Source organism: Erpetoichthys calabaricus, chromosome 4, assembly GCF_900747795.2.
Source record: "Erpetoichthys calabaricus chromosome 4, fErpCal1.3, whole genome shotgun sequence".
Taxonomy (NCBI): domain Eukaryota; kingdom Metazoa; phylum Chordata; class Cladistia; order Polypteriformes; family Polypteridae; genus Erpetoichthys; species Erpetoichthys calabaricus.
Genome location: NC_041397.2, coordinates 299,230,837 through 299,249,687, shown reverse-complemented (window position 1 = coordinate 299,249,687; position 18,851 = coordinate 299,230,837). Strand labels below are relative to the sequence as shown.

The window sequence follows — 18,851 nt, the reverse complement described above, 5'->3', positions numbered from 1 at the left end:
AATTAAGCTTTATCGGCACTCAAAGACTGACAGTGACAATACAGTGTAAGACTCAGATGAAATATGGTATTTAAATAAAAAAAAATAAAAAATCACCATCTTCAGATAAATGCTATAAAAATTCAAAATTTCACTAACATGGCTACATCAAGAATTGTAACATACCTAATTCTGTGAGACGAGGTGGTGTCTTACTAGGACTTCTACGATTCCTCGATCCAGATCTCCTCCGTCTCAGCAAAAGCACTGGTGACCTGCTAGCTGCCCTTCGTCTGTTAAATGATCGAGATCTCCTCCATCGATCAATGGAGCGACTGCGGTATCGAGATCTGCCTCCTCTCCTGAAAGTGTCTCGAGAGCTGGATCTTCGCCTTCTTTCTGGTGATCTAGATTTCCTGTCCCTTGAAACAGATCTTGACTTTTTTCTGTGCTTAGATAATGATCGAGTCCGTGAACGTTTTTTAGACCTTGAGCGTTTCTGACGTATATTAGATCTTGAAAGAGATTTAGATTTTGATCTTTTGTTTTTGTCAGCCGATTTTGAGCGTCTTTTTCGAGTGGGTGACCTTGACTTTGAACGCTTAGTTTTTTTAGGTGACCTAGAATATCTTTTTCTAGTAGATCTAGACCTGGATCTTTTTCTTTTAGGTGATCTCGATTTAGACTGTCTGGTACGTGTCAAAGATCGTGATCGTGTTCTTTTTCTTTTTGCTGGCGACCGTGACCTAGACCGTCTTTTCTTATTGGGAGTTCTAGACCTTGAAATTTTCTTGCGGACTGGAGACCTTGATTTTGATCGCTTTCTTATAGGCGATAATGACTTGGAGCGTATCCTGACAGGTGACACCGATTTAGATTTCTTCTTCCTTGCAGGAGACCGGGACCTGGATTTCTTCCTAGTAGGAGACCTGGACCTGGATTTCTTTCTCGCAGAAGACCGGGACCTGGACTTCTTCCTCACAGGAGACCGGGACCGTCTCTTTCGAGAAACAGATTTGGATTTTGAACGTTTCTTTCTTACTGGTGATCTCGATTTTGATTTTTTGTTCTTTGAACGAGATCTAGACTTCGAACGAGCTTTTTTAGCTGGGGTTGTAGAGTTCGATCTTCTTTGTCTGGAGTATTTTGCATGCTTCTTTAAGGGAGGTGATCTAGATTTTGAACGTCTAGTTCTATATATTCTCTTGTTTGTAGAAGGTGACCTAGATTTTGATCGATTTGCTTTTGTGGTTGGTTCAAACATAGATTTACTTGTAGATGGAGTACTAGATTTAGACCTTTCATTGACTGGTGACTTACACTTTATATCTTTAAGGTTTAATTCTAAAGTGTTTAACGTTTCTTCTGAAACAGGAGTGATAAATGCAGAATCAAATACAGCTTTGGAAGAACATTCCTGTGTAATACAAGAAACTTCAGAATCTAGAGGAGGAGGAGGAGGAAGAGGGTATTGATCTCTCACAGGAGTTTCACGCTGAATATGGCATTCAGTTTGGTAAATTGAAGGGTCACCTTTAACAGAAGGCACAAGATCTACACCGGGCACTGCTTGAGAAGCAGGGCATACTTCTGTAGTGGGGGGTAAATGTTCCAAACCTAATAAATCACAAGGAGGATACGTACATGAAATATCAGAAACATTTCCTCTCTCAGAACACATTTTTTCAGAGAACTGATCATCAGCTGATTGTTCCTTCAAAGGAGAATATGCTTCCTTCTTTGGAGAGGAGTCTTTCACATTTGCAAAAGATGCACAAGGAGGATACATTTCAGCAGTCTGAGACAAGTGTACCTCTTTTTGACAAGGATAACTAATCTGACCATTGTGAGGTATATGTTCCAGCTCTTTCTGCACCTGACAAGGACGACTAATTTGGTTTGCACAAGAATTATGCTCATCATTGTCTTTGTGGACTGGGGAAGAAATAATTTCACTGTGCTCTGCTGTAAGTGTATATGAATGCAAAGGAACAATTGTTTTATCATGACTTGACATTGATTCCTCGGAATTCTGCATCTCAGAAGTATTCAGCTCACTATCTGAAAGCTTGAGCTCCACTTTTTCTGTATTTCTTCTTTCTGCCTGTGTTAGAATGGAAGAATTTTCATTTACAAAAAATGTATGTTCTTCATTGATTACTGTAGGACGAGGATGTATTTTTCCAACATGACACACCTTTTCAGCTGCTTCTGTAGCACAAGCATCAGACAAATGTTCCTCATGTAATTCTGCATCACAAAATGAAGTGAAGTGCTTTTCCATTCTCTTATCTACAAAAGCTTTATTAGTATCTTCACCAGGAGAACATATTTCATCAACATGTGATTTAAAACCAGACATGCACTGTTCATCAGTCTCTGGAGAGACTTCCTTAACACTTGACTTGTGTTCCTTATCTGTTTTGAATTGGTTTTGATCAGTCTCTGCCTTGCATAAAGGAAAAAAATTATCCTTAACTTGATATGCATCTTCTGGGAATTCAGCATGAGAAGTGGAGCGTCTTTTTCTAAATGAAGTGGTGCATTCTCCATGATGCTTTGTTTGCAACGATGGCTTAATTACTTCAGCAATGTCTGCTCTGGGAACAGAACGCATTTTACAAACAGCAGGGATGCATTCTTCACCCTTATCAGTGTTAAAGGGAGAACCAATGGGAGATGTAGATTTTAAAGCTGTTACTACCTGGGAGGCCGGTCCTGTATCTTCTGCAGGTGCTGAATCAATGATGGTCTTAAAGGTAGACAGACATAAATTCAAAACTGGATGCACAAGTGTAGGAACTGTATCAGGGGAGGAATACTTGGCTTTAATTACAGACATGTCATCTCTTCCTGAAGATGAACTTTTTTCAGTGATACCTTTAGAATCTGTATCTGCACTGCAGGGAGACTGACATGTCTCTATAACAGAAGGCACATCTTTAGAACTAACAACTGTGGAATCAGATATACAGCTTTCTGCTGCTGAAGACATCCTTTTAAAACCTCCATGTGTCTGGGAAGAAGACAGACAGCTGTCTGAAATATCCTTATCTACATTTTTTTTACATGATGTTATCCATGGTTCTTCCACTGGGCAAATATCCTTAGAATCATCAGTGTACGGAGATGTATCTTTGAAATAAACATCTGTTCTACAAGGAGACATATATCGTTCTTCAACAGAAGATAAACTTTTAGGATCTATATCAGACCTGAAGGGAGATGCCCATCTTTCCTCAACAGGAGACACACCTTTGGAATCATTATCTGTTCTATATGGTGACAATCGCTCACCAACTGATGACATATCTTTCGAGTCTGTGTCAGTTCTTAAAGGTGATGCCCAGCTTTCTCTAACAGGAGACATTTCTTTGGAATCTGTGTCTGTCTTTGAAGGAGATTCCCACCTCCCCCTAATGAGACACATATCTTTAGAATCTGTGTCAGTCTTGGACGGGGATGTCCATATTTCCCTGCAGGGAGAGATCTCTTTGGAATCTGTGTCAGTTTTGAATGGTGAAGTCCAACTTTGCCTGAGAGGAGACATTTTGCAACTGGTGTCAACTTTAGTAGGAGATTCCCACTTGTCTCTGTTTGGAGAAGCATCTTTAGAATCTGCATCATTCTTTGAGAATGAAGTCCATCTTTCTCTGCTGGCAAAGGTATCATTACATTCTGTGTCTGCCTCATTTGGAGAACAAATGCAAGTGGGATCTTTAGATTCTGTATCAGTCTTGTAGGGCAACAGCCAAATGTCTCTACTTGGTGATACATCTTTAGAATTTGTGCAAGTCCTGAATGGTGGCGTCCATATTTCCCTAACAGGAGAGGCACCTTTAGAGTCTGTGCCACCCTTAGACAGAGAGTCCCATCTTTCTCTGTCTGGAGACACTGCTTTAGAATCTGTGTCCATCTTCATGGGAGATGGGCATCTTTCAATACTCGGAGATGTATCTTTTGAATCTATGCTTGCTTTACTAGGAGAAGGGAACTTCATTAAATTAGAAGAAATTGTACTTGAATCTGTGTTCTTCTTAGTGGGAGAAGTCCACTCATCTCTTCTAGGAGAAACAACTACAGGGTCCGTATTAGCTTTATTTGGAGAGTTTTGCCTCTGATCTAAGGCAGATATTTGAGAAATTTCTACTTTGAATGAAGAAGTAGAGCTTTCTTTAGTATAAGGTTTATCAACATGATCCACATATGCATCATAGAGACAAGTCCCTCTTTCTTCATCAGGTGCCACAGAATTTATCCCCGTCTTTTGGGTATTAATGCTTTTTATGTCAATGCCTGCCTCAATGGAGTATGTTGATTCATGAGTCATATATTTACGGTCTGTATTATCCTTCCAACTAGGACATGTTTCATTAATGGTAGATGCAACTTTAGAGTCTCTATCTGTTTTGAAAGAAGGCTGACAAAGTTCAGAAGAAAACACCTGTGGTTGGGTGGGAGGCCCTACCTGGGCTTCAGCTTGAGAACTAGAATTCGAACAAATGCTTAATGACACAGAATTTGTATATAAGGGGAGATCAGGGTTATGTTCTAATTGTGCACCATATGTGACTGGTACAAGACTAGTTGAATAATGTCCTGTGCTTGACTGCGATTTCAAATGAATATCTGAACTTGGCATGCTTACATTCAATTCTTGTTTTGATGCAGGTATTTTTGGTGTTTTCAACTGGGAATTGCGTTCCTGTTTGCTTTTAGACTTGCAATCAAGATTGGTAACAAAATCAAATTTTAGTCTTCCCTGAACTGTTGAAAGAAATACTGGGTTGATCCGACTGGAACATTTAGATTTTCCTCCTACTGTTGAACTTGATTTTGGAAATTTTTCAGAATAATCAAGCTGAGAAGAAAAACTACTTTGAGGAAATAAAGCCCATGAGTGAATTTGAGATGGAAATGTATGTTCTGTTTTTGTTTCCTGTGGTACACATGGGACAGGATTAATTAGTGAAACTGAAGCAGATGAATCCTTTGGTATTATAGAATCAGGTTTTAAACAGTCTGCATTTAAAATGGACATTGATTCAACAGCATTCTCAACTGCTGTCATAGGTTCTGGCATCTGTTCCTTTGACAGAATTGTAGTTGTCTCTGGAGACTGCATTTTGACATCACTAGGTGTCAACTCTGGATGAAATTCAGTCTGTGAAAATAGTGATACAGCACAATCAGCAGCAAAGCAAGATTCCGATTCTGAAGACTTCTCCACCAAATGGGGATTTTCTTCAGAATGCTGGTCAACAGTTGCACACTGAAATGCTAAGTTTGAGATAGTTTCTGAACATGGTGGGGCTGCACTTGTAGAATCCTGCAAAGGAGGAGGCAAAATTGTAGAAAATGTATCTGGCTCAATACCATATATACTATCTGGAGACATGGACTTAGAGCAAGGATCCTTTTCCGGAGATTTTTCTTTCAACAAATTTATTTCCGAAAGCGGAGACTTGGGTGTAAGTGTTGCAGGTGATTCAGATTTAGCCTGATGAACTAAAAGAGATGTTTCTACACATTCAGATTTAGCCAAATGAATTGAAAGAGGTGTTTCTACCTCTTCTGTCCTTTTAGGAGACTTGGATTTAGACAAGCCTTCTGAATGGCATGACTTGGAATATTCCTGCCTTTCAGATGATCTAGACCTTGAATTTGTACTCCTATTTGAAAACTGAGATTTAGTTTCATTTCTTTTGGGAGATTTTGATTGCCTAACTTGAGTCAAAGATGTGCTCTCTGGTCTTCTGCTTTCTGTTGTGGATTTGCCTTTAGATGATTTTTTTGCAGGAGATGTAGTTTCAGAGCATTTGTCCCTTTGGGGGGATCTAGACTTAGACTCTATATTTTGCTTAGGTGTTTGAGATTTAGACTTAGATCTATTCCTTTTAGGCGAGGGTGATTTAGATCTATTCCTCTGTGGAGAGAGAGACTGTGACCGGTTTCTCCTTGGAGAGTGAGATCGAGACCGGTTTCTTCGAGTGGAACGTGACCGAGAACGGTTCTTCCATGCAGAACGTGACCGAGACCGAATCCTTCGTGCAGAACGTGACCGAGATCGAATCCTCCGTGCAGAACGTGACCGTGACCGGTTTCTTCTTGGAGATCGAGATTTAGACTTGTGCCTCCTTGAAGATCGTGTTCTAGACCTGCGCCTCCTTAGGGATCGCGACCTTGACCGGTGCCTCCTCAGGGATCGTGACCTAGACCTATGCCTCCTCAGGGATCGTGACCTAGACCTATGCCTCCTCGGTGAATGACTCTTAGACCTGTGTCTCCTAGGTGAACGAGATTTTGACCTGTGCCTCCGTGCAGAGCGTGAATTTGATCTATGCCTTCTAGTAGAGCGTGATGCAGATCTATGTCTTCTTGCAGAACGTGATGCAGACCTGTGCCTCCTTTCAGAGTGTGATTTAGATCGATTTCGCCCTGTAGAACGGGAATCTGAACGTCGCCTTCTTACTGATCGTGATTTACTCCTTCTCCACCTTGAAGACCGTGACCTTCCTCTTCTCTGTGACCGTGACTTAGACCTCCTCCTTCTTAAAGAGCGGGACTCTGACCTCCTACGCCTTGGTGACCGTGATTTAGACTTCCATCGTCTAACAGACCGTGATTCTGATCTTTTACGTCTTGGAGACTGTGATTTAGATTTCTTTCGCTTAGAAGAACGTGATGTAGATCTCTTTCGCCGTGGTGATCTTGACACAGATCTCCGAGTTTTCTTATCTGACCTTGATTTGGAACGTTTGTTTCTCGCTAAGGACCTTGAATTTGACCGTTTGTTATGTCTTGGAGTTCTAGACCTGGACTGGTGGGTTCTAGTTAAAGAACGAGATTTAGATCTTCTAGTTTTAGACAAAGATCTTGATTTTGAAAGCCTGCGTCTACCCTGAGATCTAGATTGTATTTGCTTACTTTGCCTGTGTGACACAGACCTTGAGCGTGATCGAGATTTTGAACGTCTAGCCCTCTTATGAGGTGGAGATTTTGATCTTCCACTCACCTTTAAAGGTGATAAAGACTTTGATTTGCTTTTGTCAGACCTTGATAATGACAATCTGTTTTTGGACTTGGGCAATGACTGACTTCTTTTTCTTAAGCTGGACGACCTCAATGGAGAGGTACCAGAAGTATTTTTAACACAGCTCTGACTTGCAGAGCTGTTATAATTGTCCTTTGGAGGTGAATATATAGAAGACGAGTCTTTCAGTGGAGATTCAGAGTGACCTTTTTCAAACTTAATCTCTTTATGGTCAATTTTAGAAACAACAATGTGACCTTTATCCAAATTATTTCCATCTTCACAGGTATTTAAAACTTGTTCTACTTGTGTTTTACCTGTTGTTTTAGCCAACTCACCACAAGTTGTAAAATCAACTGTATCACCGCTGGCTGTAATATTCATAGGTTCACCTAATAAACTGCTTGCTTGTTTTTGACAAGTATCAGTGTATGATGTTGGGAAGATTTCATAAGAATGGACGGAAAAGTTATCAGTTGCTGGAGGTGGGATGGGCCCAAACTCATCTTGTTTACAAATTTCCACAGCCTGAACAGAATCAGCTAAAGGCATATCGGTATCCTTTGAATTGTAGGCAGTCTGCACAGAGGCCTCACGTGGAACAGTTTTTGAAGGTTTACTTTCTGACTCCGACTCTGTCCCAGATCCTGAGGTATCCTCTGATCTAGAACGAGAAACAAGTTCTTCTTTTTCTTCTTTCTTTTTCTTCTTTTTCTTTTTCTTACTGGCATGCTTCTTTTGCTTCTTAGGTTTACTTTTGGTGACTTCACTCTGAATCAGTTCTCCATGAAATAATTGATCTGTTACAACAAAAGAGTAACTTATTTTAAAAAGTAAAAATAAACAAATTAACAGATACTTGCTAAGTCAATAGTACATTTTTTTCCAGGTAACCCCATTATGTACACAAAAACAGCAGTACTGTACATCATATTAAGTTCAGTACAAAATACTCCACATAAGGAATTCCTAAATTACATTTTAAAAGGGAAATCGTTAATGCTGGTAACACCTCAAGGTACCTGGTCGCAGAATACAACTTAACCAATAGTACTGCTAATTCATTATGAGGACCAGGTAGCTTCAAGAAAAAAGCCAGAGATACAGATGTTCAAGATAATTTAAGAGTGTAAAAAATAAAATGTTTAATGTCATGACTTTCATCCTCCGCCTCAGTTAACCATTTGAACTGTGAAGAGAAAAAAGAAAGTGCATACACATTGATCAAATAAAAAAAAAAACATACACGCCAAACAACTTGAGTGCAATTTGCAACCATTTCTGATTGACAAATAACAGCAGCAATCAAAATTAAAAGAAAGTTAAAATAGAACTGAGCAACCCATTTAAACTTGACACCAAGTGAGTGTCCGTACTTGGAAAAAATATCAAGGAAGTTTGATCCTTACAAACTACATTAACTATATGTGGTGTTTTGTTAAGTCTTGTTTGTTTATATGAATGTAATGTAATAACTGCTGTTTTAACAGTCATGAAGGTAGTAAAACATGATACAAAATTTAACCTTATGGACTCCATAGGAATTTTCTTATTGATGTTTCTTAAACTATAAATTTATGCGCCACTCTAACCAAAGATAACCTGCTGTAACAATTGATTATGATACCCCTCATATACATTTTATTTATATAATAATTATTTATTTTTATATATTTAAAGATGTATTACTATAAGAGAAAGAATGACAAAAAATAAAATCGAAAAACAAAGATTGCAGAATTTTTGAGATTGTAAAAAAGATAAAATGGAGATGGGTTGGTCATATAGCATTTCCAATAAGAACCAAACAGAAGATTGGTGGATGAACTAGAAGTATCTGCAGGCAAAATGTGGACGAGAAAATCAGCTGACAGTGATGACTGTCATAGTATGGGAGAGTCTATCCACAAGGCAATTGATAATGGATAAAAAAATTATTTCATATATACAATAACAGGCGCTAGAATAGTAGTGCATAAACATTAGTAGGAACAGTCTATATTAAATGGCAAATGACCGTCTATTTTCTGTTACAATAATACTGGCTTGTATGTGGCTGTAATATGCGTCACTGTACTGTGTGCCTTTAATTTTCTCTCACAGTAATACATCTCTCCAGCAAGTATTTAATCTGTGTTGGCGTGCAGCCGATTATTGTATGTATGGCGTCTCCCCAGCAACGGATTTTATGTGCGCGAAAATAAATCTTTTAAAAGTCATCCTATTGTAATATCATGAAAATTCGTATATTTAGGGAAACACTTTACCAGGCCAAGTTTGTTAATCGCAAATCTGACATCCTCAGAGTGAACAATGAACACTAATCCTACCTCTTTGGGGAAGCTGGTCTCTGCGTCTCAGTACCCGATTGGATTTTTCGTGCGTTATGTTTTAGGTCTTACCTCATTTAACGATATCCGATTGGATCGACCGCACAATATTTTATAGGTCCCGCCCTCTCTGTCTTGTGTGACGTGCCAGGCAGCCTTTGAAGCATGCGCACTTCACCAGAAAACACACACACACATGGACGCACACAGGGATTTTATTAAAGAGGAGAGATATATATATATATATATATATATATATATATATATATATATATATATATATATATATATATATATATATATATATATATATATATAAATAAATAAATATGGTGCATAGTTTACTGTCAAACAAAGCTAAGAGTACACAACACGTGTTTCGCCCTCATTTGGGCTCATCAGGCGTACACACTCTACTGTTCCCGTCGGGGAATCGAACCTCGGACATCAGGATCAGAGACGAAGTCCCTTTACAATGCGCCACAGTGTGTAGTTCGTTAGTTTGACACACACACACACACAGTGCATCCGGAAAGTATTCACAGCGCATCACTTTTCCCACATTTTGTTATGTTACAGCCTTATTCCATAATGGATTAAATTCATTTTTTTCCCTCAGAATTCTACACACAACACCCCATAATGACAACGTGAAAAAAGTTTACTTGAGAAATTGTAAATTTATTAAAAATAAAAAAATTGAGAAAGCACATGTACATAAGTATTCACAGCCTTTGCCATGAAGCTCAAAATTGAGCTCAGGTGCATCCTGTTTCCCCTGATCATCCTTGAGATTTTTCTGCAGCTTAAGGTGTCCACCTGTGGTAAATTCAGTTGACTGGACATGATTTGGAAAGGCACACACCTGTCTATATAAGGTCCCACAGTTGACAGTTCATGTCAGAGCACAAACCAAGCATGAAGTCAAAAGAATTGTCTGTAGACCTCCGAGACAGGATTGTCTCGTGGCACAAATCTGGGGAAGGTTACAGAAAAATTTCTGCTGCTTTGAAGGTCCCAATGAGCACAATGGCCTCCATCATCCGTAAGTGGAAGAAGTTCGAAACCACCAGAACTCTTCCTAGAGCTGGCCGGCCATCTAAACTGAGGGGAGAAGGGCCTTAGTCAGCGGAGGTGACCAAGAACCCGATGGTCACTCTGTCAGAGCTCCAGAGGTCCTCTGTGGAGACAGGAGAACCTTCCAGTAGGACAACCATCTCTGCAGCAATCCACCAATCAGGCCTGTATGGTAGAGTGGCCAGACGGAAGCCACTCCTTAGTAAAAGGCACATGGCAGCCCACCTGGAGTTTGCCAAAAGGCACCTGAAGGACTCTCAGACCATGAGAAAGAAAATTCTCTGGTCTGATGAGATAAAGATTGAACTCTTTGGTGTGAATGCCAGGTGTCACATTTGCAGGAAACCAGGCACCGCTCATCACCAGGCCAATACCATCCCTACAGTGAAGCATGGTGGTGGCAGCATTATGCTGTGGGGATGTTTTTCAGCGGCAGGAACTGGGAGACTAGTCAGGATAAAGGGAAAGATGACTGCAGCAACATACAGAGACATCCTAGATGAAAACCTGCTCCAGAGCGCTCTTGAATTCAGACTAGGGCGACGGTTCATCTTTCAGCAGGGCAACAACCCTAAGCACACAGCCAAGATATCAAAGGAGTGGCTTCAGGACAACTCTGTGAATGTCCTTGAGTGGCCCAGCCAGAGCCCAGACTTGAATCCGATTGAACATCTCTGGAGAGATCTTAAAATGGCTGTGCACCGACGCTTCCCATCCAACCTGATGGAGCTTGAGAGGTGCTGCAAAGAGGAATGGGCGAAACTGGCCAAGGATAGGTGTACCAAGCTTGTGGCATCATATTCAACAAGACTTGAGGCTGTAATTGCTGCCAAAGGTGCATCGACAAAGTACTGAGCAAAGGCTGTAAATACTTATGTACATGTGATTTCTCAGTTTTTTTAATTTTAATAAATTTTCAAAAACCTCAAGTAAACTTTTTTCACGTTGTCATTATGGGGTGTTGTGTGTAGAATTCTGAGGAAAAAAATGAATTTAATATATTTTGGAATAAGGCTGTAACATAACAAAATGTGGAAAAAGTGATGCGCTGTGAATACTTTCCGGATGCACTGTACATACATGTCACGCTTGGGTTACAGTTGCACAGATTAATTCAGGGTTTTCAAGAAACAAACTATTTGTAAACAGCACAATAAAGCATAAAGAATAAAGCAGTGGATGACTGGGGGAAGATAGACAAGGCAGTGAAGCAAAGGACAGCTGCCATACAAGCTTTTAAATGTTCGAAGGGCCACAGTAGATGCAGATCACGAGGCACGGCAGCAACAGCAATCCAGCAGCTGATTGAGCAAAGGTTTTATATTATATATATATATATATATATATATATATATATATATATATATATATAAATATTTCTTTCCCATTGTATCACCGTATACGAGGGGGTTTCGGAGAAGCGACTGCGTCTCCTTGGGGTGCATTCAGCCCCCCTCTTCACACCCCCCTCCCTCAGCTTTGTTCACATCTTTGTGAATTATGCGACTCTCCAACAAGCGCGACAGCACATTCGCATTAATATGTGCAGAGCCGGGTCGATGACGGACACTAAAATTATACGGTTGCAAGCTCAAGAACCATTTTGCGAGATGGGAGTTCATATCTTTCTGTCTGTATAGCCATTGAAGAGGAGCGTGATTGGTCACCAAGGTAAAATTACGACCCAGTAAATAATAATGGAGTGCATCCACAGCCCATTTAATCACCAAACATTCCTTCTCAATTGTCGAATAATTGGGCTCCCGAGGAAGCAATTTCCTAATTAAAAATGTGATAGGGTGCTCTTCATCAAAAACCTGAGACAGGACAGCACCTAAACCGGATGCACTAGCGTCCGTTTGCAGATCAAAATCTTTAGAGAAGTCTGGATTACACAAAACCGGGTAAGACGACAAAGCAGGTTTCAAATCACAGAAGGATCGTTCACAATCATCCGTCCAGATAACAGGGCGGGTCTTCCTCCCTCTCGTAACATCAAAAAGAGGAGCAGCCCTATTTGCAAAATCAGGGATTAATCTTCTATAACTGGCAAGCCGAGATATGCACAAACCTATTTCTGCGTTTCCGTTTATGGGTAAGCAAGCACCTCATCCACTTCTCTAAGTTGAGGACAAACCAAACCCCTGCCCAATGAATAACTCCGATAGAGTCTCAGACATACCCAACCTACATTTCTTAAGGTTAGCTGTCAAACCAGCCTGTATCAAGCTACCAAGAACAGCCTGAAGCCATTCTAAATGTGTATGCCAATCATTATTGAAAATCACAACATCATCGAGGTATGCCCTGGAATATTCAGAATGAGGACACAATATCTGATCCATCATTCACTGGAAAGTTAGAGCCGTGCTATGGAGACCAAACGGAAGTCTAGTAAATTCGTAAAGACCGTCAGGAGTTGCAAATGTTGTTTTCTCAGAACTGTTAGCCTCAAGAGGCGCCTGCGCCAGTAACCTTTCATGAGATCCAGCGTCGAGATATAGGACGCCTGACCCAGTTTTTCCAACAACTCGTTAACACGGAGCACTGGATAAACATCAAATTTGGAGACCTTATTCAAGTGCCTGAAATCGATACAGAACCGAACCGTCCGGTTTTTGGGACTAATAAGACCGGAATGCACCAGTCACTTTTACGTTCATGAATAACACCCAATGCCAGCATTTGCTTGACCTCTTCACGCATAACATTCAGTTGCGCTTCCAGGATGTGAAATGGGTGCATCTGCACCCTAACACTGGGTTCAGTAGTTATTTCATGTTCCGTAAGGCGAGTCCAGCCCGGCAGGGTGGAAAAAACATCAGTGTTCCGTGACAGTGTTCTGTTTTTTGCGAGTCAGTCAAATTGTCACCAATGGCAACATCTGTCTGAGAGACAGCAGCCAACAAAGCACAAAATCCCTTAGGGTCATGCCACTCATCAATATTAACATGCAAAATCTGTAGCAGTTTGCGCCGGCCTGGTATTCTGACCTTGTAATTCACCGGCCCCATACACTCTGCAATAACGGCAAGACCCTGCCATTTCGCAAGGAACTTGTGCGAGTCGGAAGGAATCAGAACCAAACGAGATCACCAGGTTTGAATTCACCGAGGTTACACCATCTATCATATAGACTTTTCTGGGTTTCTTGTTCACATTGCTGATTCTCTACAGCAATAGCAGAAAGTTTAGAAATCTTTTCCTGCAATGAAATCACCTGATCCGCAAAGCTCGGTCCATGAGCTTTCATCTGGATTCCTGTCCATTCCTCACGAATAACATGCAAGGCGCCCCACGGCCGCCTACTAAACAGCAATTTGAAAGGACTCATGCCGGTGGACGCCTGCGGCGATTTCCGTACTGTAAACATAAGGAAAGGCAGGACAGAGTCCCAAGATGTGGGGTCATCATGAGCAATTTGCTTGATCATCTGTTTTAAAAAGTCTTATTAAAATCTCTCAGTCAGGTCATTTGTCTGTAGATGGTAAACAGCGGTACACAACTTCTTAATGGCAAGGCTGTCACATAGCTGTTTCATCACGCGAGAAGTAAAAGGCGTGCCTGATCAGTTAAAATTTCACTAGAGATGCTAATATGAGTAACAATCTCACACAGAGCCCTGGCAACAAAAGAGGAATTGGCTTTTCGAAGAGCAATTCAATTCAAAAAGTGAAACTTATATAGATTCATTACATACAGTGATGTATTTCAAGCGTTAATTTTTCATTTTGCTGCTTATGGCCTACCGGAAATGAAAACTCAAAATTCTGTATCTCAGAAAATTAAAATATTACAATAGACCAATAAAAAATTTATTTTTAATACAGGAATGTTGCCCTACTTAAAAGTATATCCATGTTCGCACTCAATACTTGGTCGGGACTCCTTTTGCATAAATTACTGCATCAATGCGGTGCGGCATGGAGGCGATCAGCCTGTGGCACTGCTGAGGTGTAATGGAATCCCAGGATGCTTTAATAGCGGCCTTCAGCTTGTCTGCATTGTTGGGTCTGGTGTCTCTCACCTTTCTCTTGATGTTTAGGTCAGGCAAGTCTGCTGGCCAATTAAGCACAGTGATACCATGGCCAGTGAACCAGGTATTGGTACTTTTGGCAGTGTGGGCAGGTGACAAGTCCTGCCAAGATGGAAAACGAAATCGGGATCTCCATAAAGTTTGTCAGCAGAGGGAAGCATTAAGTGCTCTAAAATTTCCTGGTAGACGGCTGCGCCGACTTTGGACTTGATAAAACACAGTGGACCAACACCAGTAGATGACATGGCTCCCCAAATCATCACCGACTTTGGAAACTTCACACTGGACCTCAATCCACTTGGATTTTGTGCCTCTCCACTCTTCCTCCAGACTCTGGGACCTTGATTTCCAAATGACATGGAAAATTTACTTTCATCTGAAAAGAGGACTTTGGACCACTGAGCAACAGTTCAGTCTGTTTTCTCATTAGCCCAGGTAAGATGCTTCTGAAGTTGTCCCTGGTTCAGGAGTGGCTTGACACTGGATACGTCTGTGTGGTGGCTCTTAAAGCACTGCACTGCCACAGTTCATTCCTTGTGAATTTCCCCCATATTCTTGAATGGGCTGTACTTCACCATCTTCTCAAGGCTGCAGTTATCCCTGTTGCTTGTGCAACTTTTTGTGACACATTTTTTAATGAATCTATATAATATAGTAGTTTCACTTTTTGAATTCAATTACTGAAATAAATTAACTTTTCAATGATATTCTAATTCATTTAGATGCACTTGTAATTGGTAGGGAGAGGAGTGGATTCATATAAATATCAGCAAATTCTGGAGGAAAACATCACATCATCTGAAAAAAAAAAAAAAAGATGGGTCCTACAACTAGATATTGATCCGAAACACACCTCAAAATCTACAATGGAATACCTAAAGGGGCACAAGCGGATGTTTTGCCATGGTCCTCACAGTCCCCAGACCTAAACATCATTGAAAATCTGTGGCTAGAAATCAAAACAGCAGTGCCTGCAAAACGGCCCACGTATCTTGCAGAATTAGAAGCCTTTTGCAAGGACAATTAGGTGAAAATACCCCAAGAAAGAATGGAAGGACTCGTAGCTGGCTACATAAAGCTTTTACAAGCTATGATACTTGCCACAGGGGGTCTTACCAAGTACTGACCAAGGTAGGTGCCCAAACTATTGCACTATATATATATATATATATATATATATATATATATATATATATATATTATATATATTATATATATTATATATGCATATACATATATATGTACAGTCCTGATCAAAAGTTTAAGACCACTTGAAAAATGGCAAAAAATCGTATTTTGCATGGTTGGATCTTAACAAGGTTCCAAGTAGAGCTTCAACATGCAACAAGAAGAAATGGGAGTGAGACAAAACATTTGTTGAGCATGCAATTTAATGAAAACAACGATTAAACTGAAACAGGCTGTTTTACAGCTGATCAAAAGTTTAAGACCACACCTCCAAAAAAAAACATAACCCCCCCCAAAACAGAAATCAAACTTCCAAACATGAACTCAGTACTGAGTAGCTCCACCGTTATTGTTGATCACTTCAAAAATTCGTTGCAGCATGCTTGATGCAAGCGTTTCCATGAGGTGAGTGGGAACATTTCTCCAAGTGGTAAGAACCACTCGCAGAAAGTTCAAAACGACACATTTCAGACCTAAGCATATGGGCTTCATTTATACAGTCCTGATCAAAAGTTTAAGACCACTTGAAAAAGCAGGATGGGCCAAAAGAGTGATGTTATTCTCCTGGAAGAAGTCCCTTGTCCTGCGGGCATTGTGTACTGTAGCGTTGTCCTGTTGAAAAACCCAGTCGTTACCACACAGACGAGGGCCCTCAGTCACGAGGAATGCTCTCTGCAACATCTGGACATAGCCAACAGCCGCTTGACGCCCCTGCACTTCCTGAAGCTCCATTGTTCCACTGAAGGAAAAAGCACCCCAGATCATTATGGCGCCCCTCCACTGTGGCGCGTAGAAAACATCTCAGGTGGGATCTGCTTGTCATGCCAGTAACGTAGGAAACCATCAGGACCATCAAGGTTAAATTTTTTCTCATCAGAGAATAAAACTTTCTTCCACCTTTGAATGTCCCATGTTTGGTGCTCTCTTGCAAAGTCCAAACGAGCAGTTCTGTGGCATTCAAGGAGACGAGGTCTTTGAAGACGTTTTTTGTTTATGAAGCCCTTCAGTCTCAGATGCCGTCTGATGGTTATGGGGCTGCAGTCAGCACCAGTAACGGCCTTAATTTGGGTCGAGGATCATCCAGTGTCTTGATGGACAGCCAATTGGATCCTCCAGCTCAGTGCTGGTGAAATTTTTTTGGGTCTTCCACTTGACTTTTTTGTTCCATAACCCTCAGGATCATTTAAGAAATTCCAAATGACTGTCTTACTGCGTCCCACCTCAGCAGCGACGGCGCGCTGTGAGAGACCCTGCTTATGCAGTTCAACAACCCGACCACGTTCAAAAAGGGAGAGTTTTTTTTGCCTTTGCCATCAGAACGTGTGACTACCTGACAGAAAATGGCAATGAATCCACATCTTTGCACAGATTTGGCCTTTTAAAGGCATGTGGTCCTAAAATTTTGATCAGCTGTAAAACAGCCTGTTTCAGTTTAATCGTTGTTTTCATTAAATTGCATGCTCAACAAATGTTTTGTCTCACTCCCATTTCTTCTTGTTGCATGTTGAAGCTCTACTTGGAACCTTGTTAAGATCCAACCATGCAAAATATGATTTTTTGCCATTTTTCAAGTGGTCTTAAACATTTGATCAGGACTGTACATATACATATTATAAATAGTAAATATTTTTTGTAAACCAACTACACTTTCTGTTAATGTTAACCATCTCTGTCCACTGACGCGTTAAAGTGACTTTTTAAACAGCTTTACCATCATTAAACTGCATAATAGTCAAACTAATAACAATAAAATAAATAATAGTATTACCGATAGTTGCACTTTTACTTCCAAGACTTCAAGCCCAGGTGCATTACACAGTATTCACCAAATTAAAATAAAATAAAACAAGTGCAACTTGGTGATGACATCTTTACCAACTGAACCATCACTTAAGCAAACTGCATTAATATGGACCTTGCTTCATGCTAAGCTATATACATAAATAATAAAACTGCAACTTGCATTTATAATGCTACTAGACAATGAGCCCGTTTCGACAACGCAAGATAAAATGGACACGAGTAGAATAGTAGTAAGTATAAGCACCACAAACCTGATATAGGTGTACTGAATGAATGCGTAATTGAATCAGAATGCGTAATTAGGCCTCGAGCTGTAGTCGAAATCGCCCTTCAGGCCTCTAGAGCTTTAATCGAAGTCAACTTTCTCTTTGAATTTTTGCGGCCGTAAATCCGCCGCCTGCTGTGATGTCGGTCTCATAAGGTTTTTCAGACAGCTGCGCAGAAGGCGACTGCGCATTCGGCTTTGGACGGACGTGAGTGAGTGAGTGAGTAGGCTGGCGAATTATATATAAGATTTGTGGTATAGCCCTACGAAATCGTATTAGGGCAATGGTGAAGAAAAAAAAAATCCGGACACAGGGAAGAAAAAAAACAAACTATATGTCGAGAACAAAAGTCAACATGTTGACCTTTATTCTCGACATTTCCACTTTAATTTTGACGCTTATGTCGAGATTAAAGTCGACATTTCCACTTCATTCTCATAGTTTATTTTATAACTAAAGTAGAATGTCGTAAACTAAACATCCTAAAATCAATGTTTAATTTACTAGATCACAAGTTAATGCAGCACATTAAATGCTTTGTGTTAAGTGTTCCCTGACCCAGTTGTTAATCACTACGCTTCTTAAACTGACTTCCTCCGCACTAAGAGGAGGCAGCAATCACCGCACAGAATCCATTCACTTCATGATATTCCTGCTCTCTGAAAATTTAGAATGTTAAGGTAAATATTTGATATCATTTTCATGATGAAATGCATTAAAGCAGGTATTAAACATGCACAGTAGTGTGGCGGTAGTGCTGCTCCCTTGTAGTAAGGGGTCCCCAGGTGTACGTTCAGTGTAGAGAACTTTATAGCAGGTGTGACGAGGCTCCAAAAAACTGGATGTATGAATGAGTATCGCAAAGGTTTAACTTGAATATTGTGTAAATGTTGGGTTTGTGATCTGGTGGTCAGAGACACGAACACAGAATTCAATGGATGTTCTTCTGCGCGGGCTTTCTTTATTGCACACGTGCTATCTGTCTGACGTACCAAAACCCCAGTTCCTATCCTTCCTTTTTCTTTCTCCACATAACCAATCACCACATGATAAACGTCTTTGTGAAATTAAAACTAGTTATAAACTTAGCCCACTGAGTGTTCAAAACTTTAAAAATATCTTCGTTTTACATGTTTAAT

The 18,851-nt window shown here is 40.4% G+C and overlaps 1 protein-coding gene across 5 annotated transcripts in view; it reads right to left on the bottom strand.

Moving 5' to 3' along the window:
- Positions 1-18,851, bottom strand: part of LOC114651268 (serine/arginine repetitive matrix protein 2-like) — a 147,718-nt gene that overhangs the window by 71,884 nt on the left and 56,983 nt on the right. For 2 of the 5 annotated variants that reach the window (XR_007934859.1, XM_051927207.1), the window contains exon 4: positions 166-7,812. Coding sequence is in view for 4 of the 5 variants with exons in the window: in XM_051927207.1 (XP_051783167.1) it covers positions 166-7,812 (7,647 nt within the window). In the remaining variant the exon portion in view is untranslated. The remainder of the gene's footprint in view (positions 1-165; positions 7,813-18,851) is intronic. The other 3 variants (XM_051927209.1, XM_051927211.1, XM_051927208.1) reach the window with 3 other exon arrangements.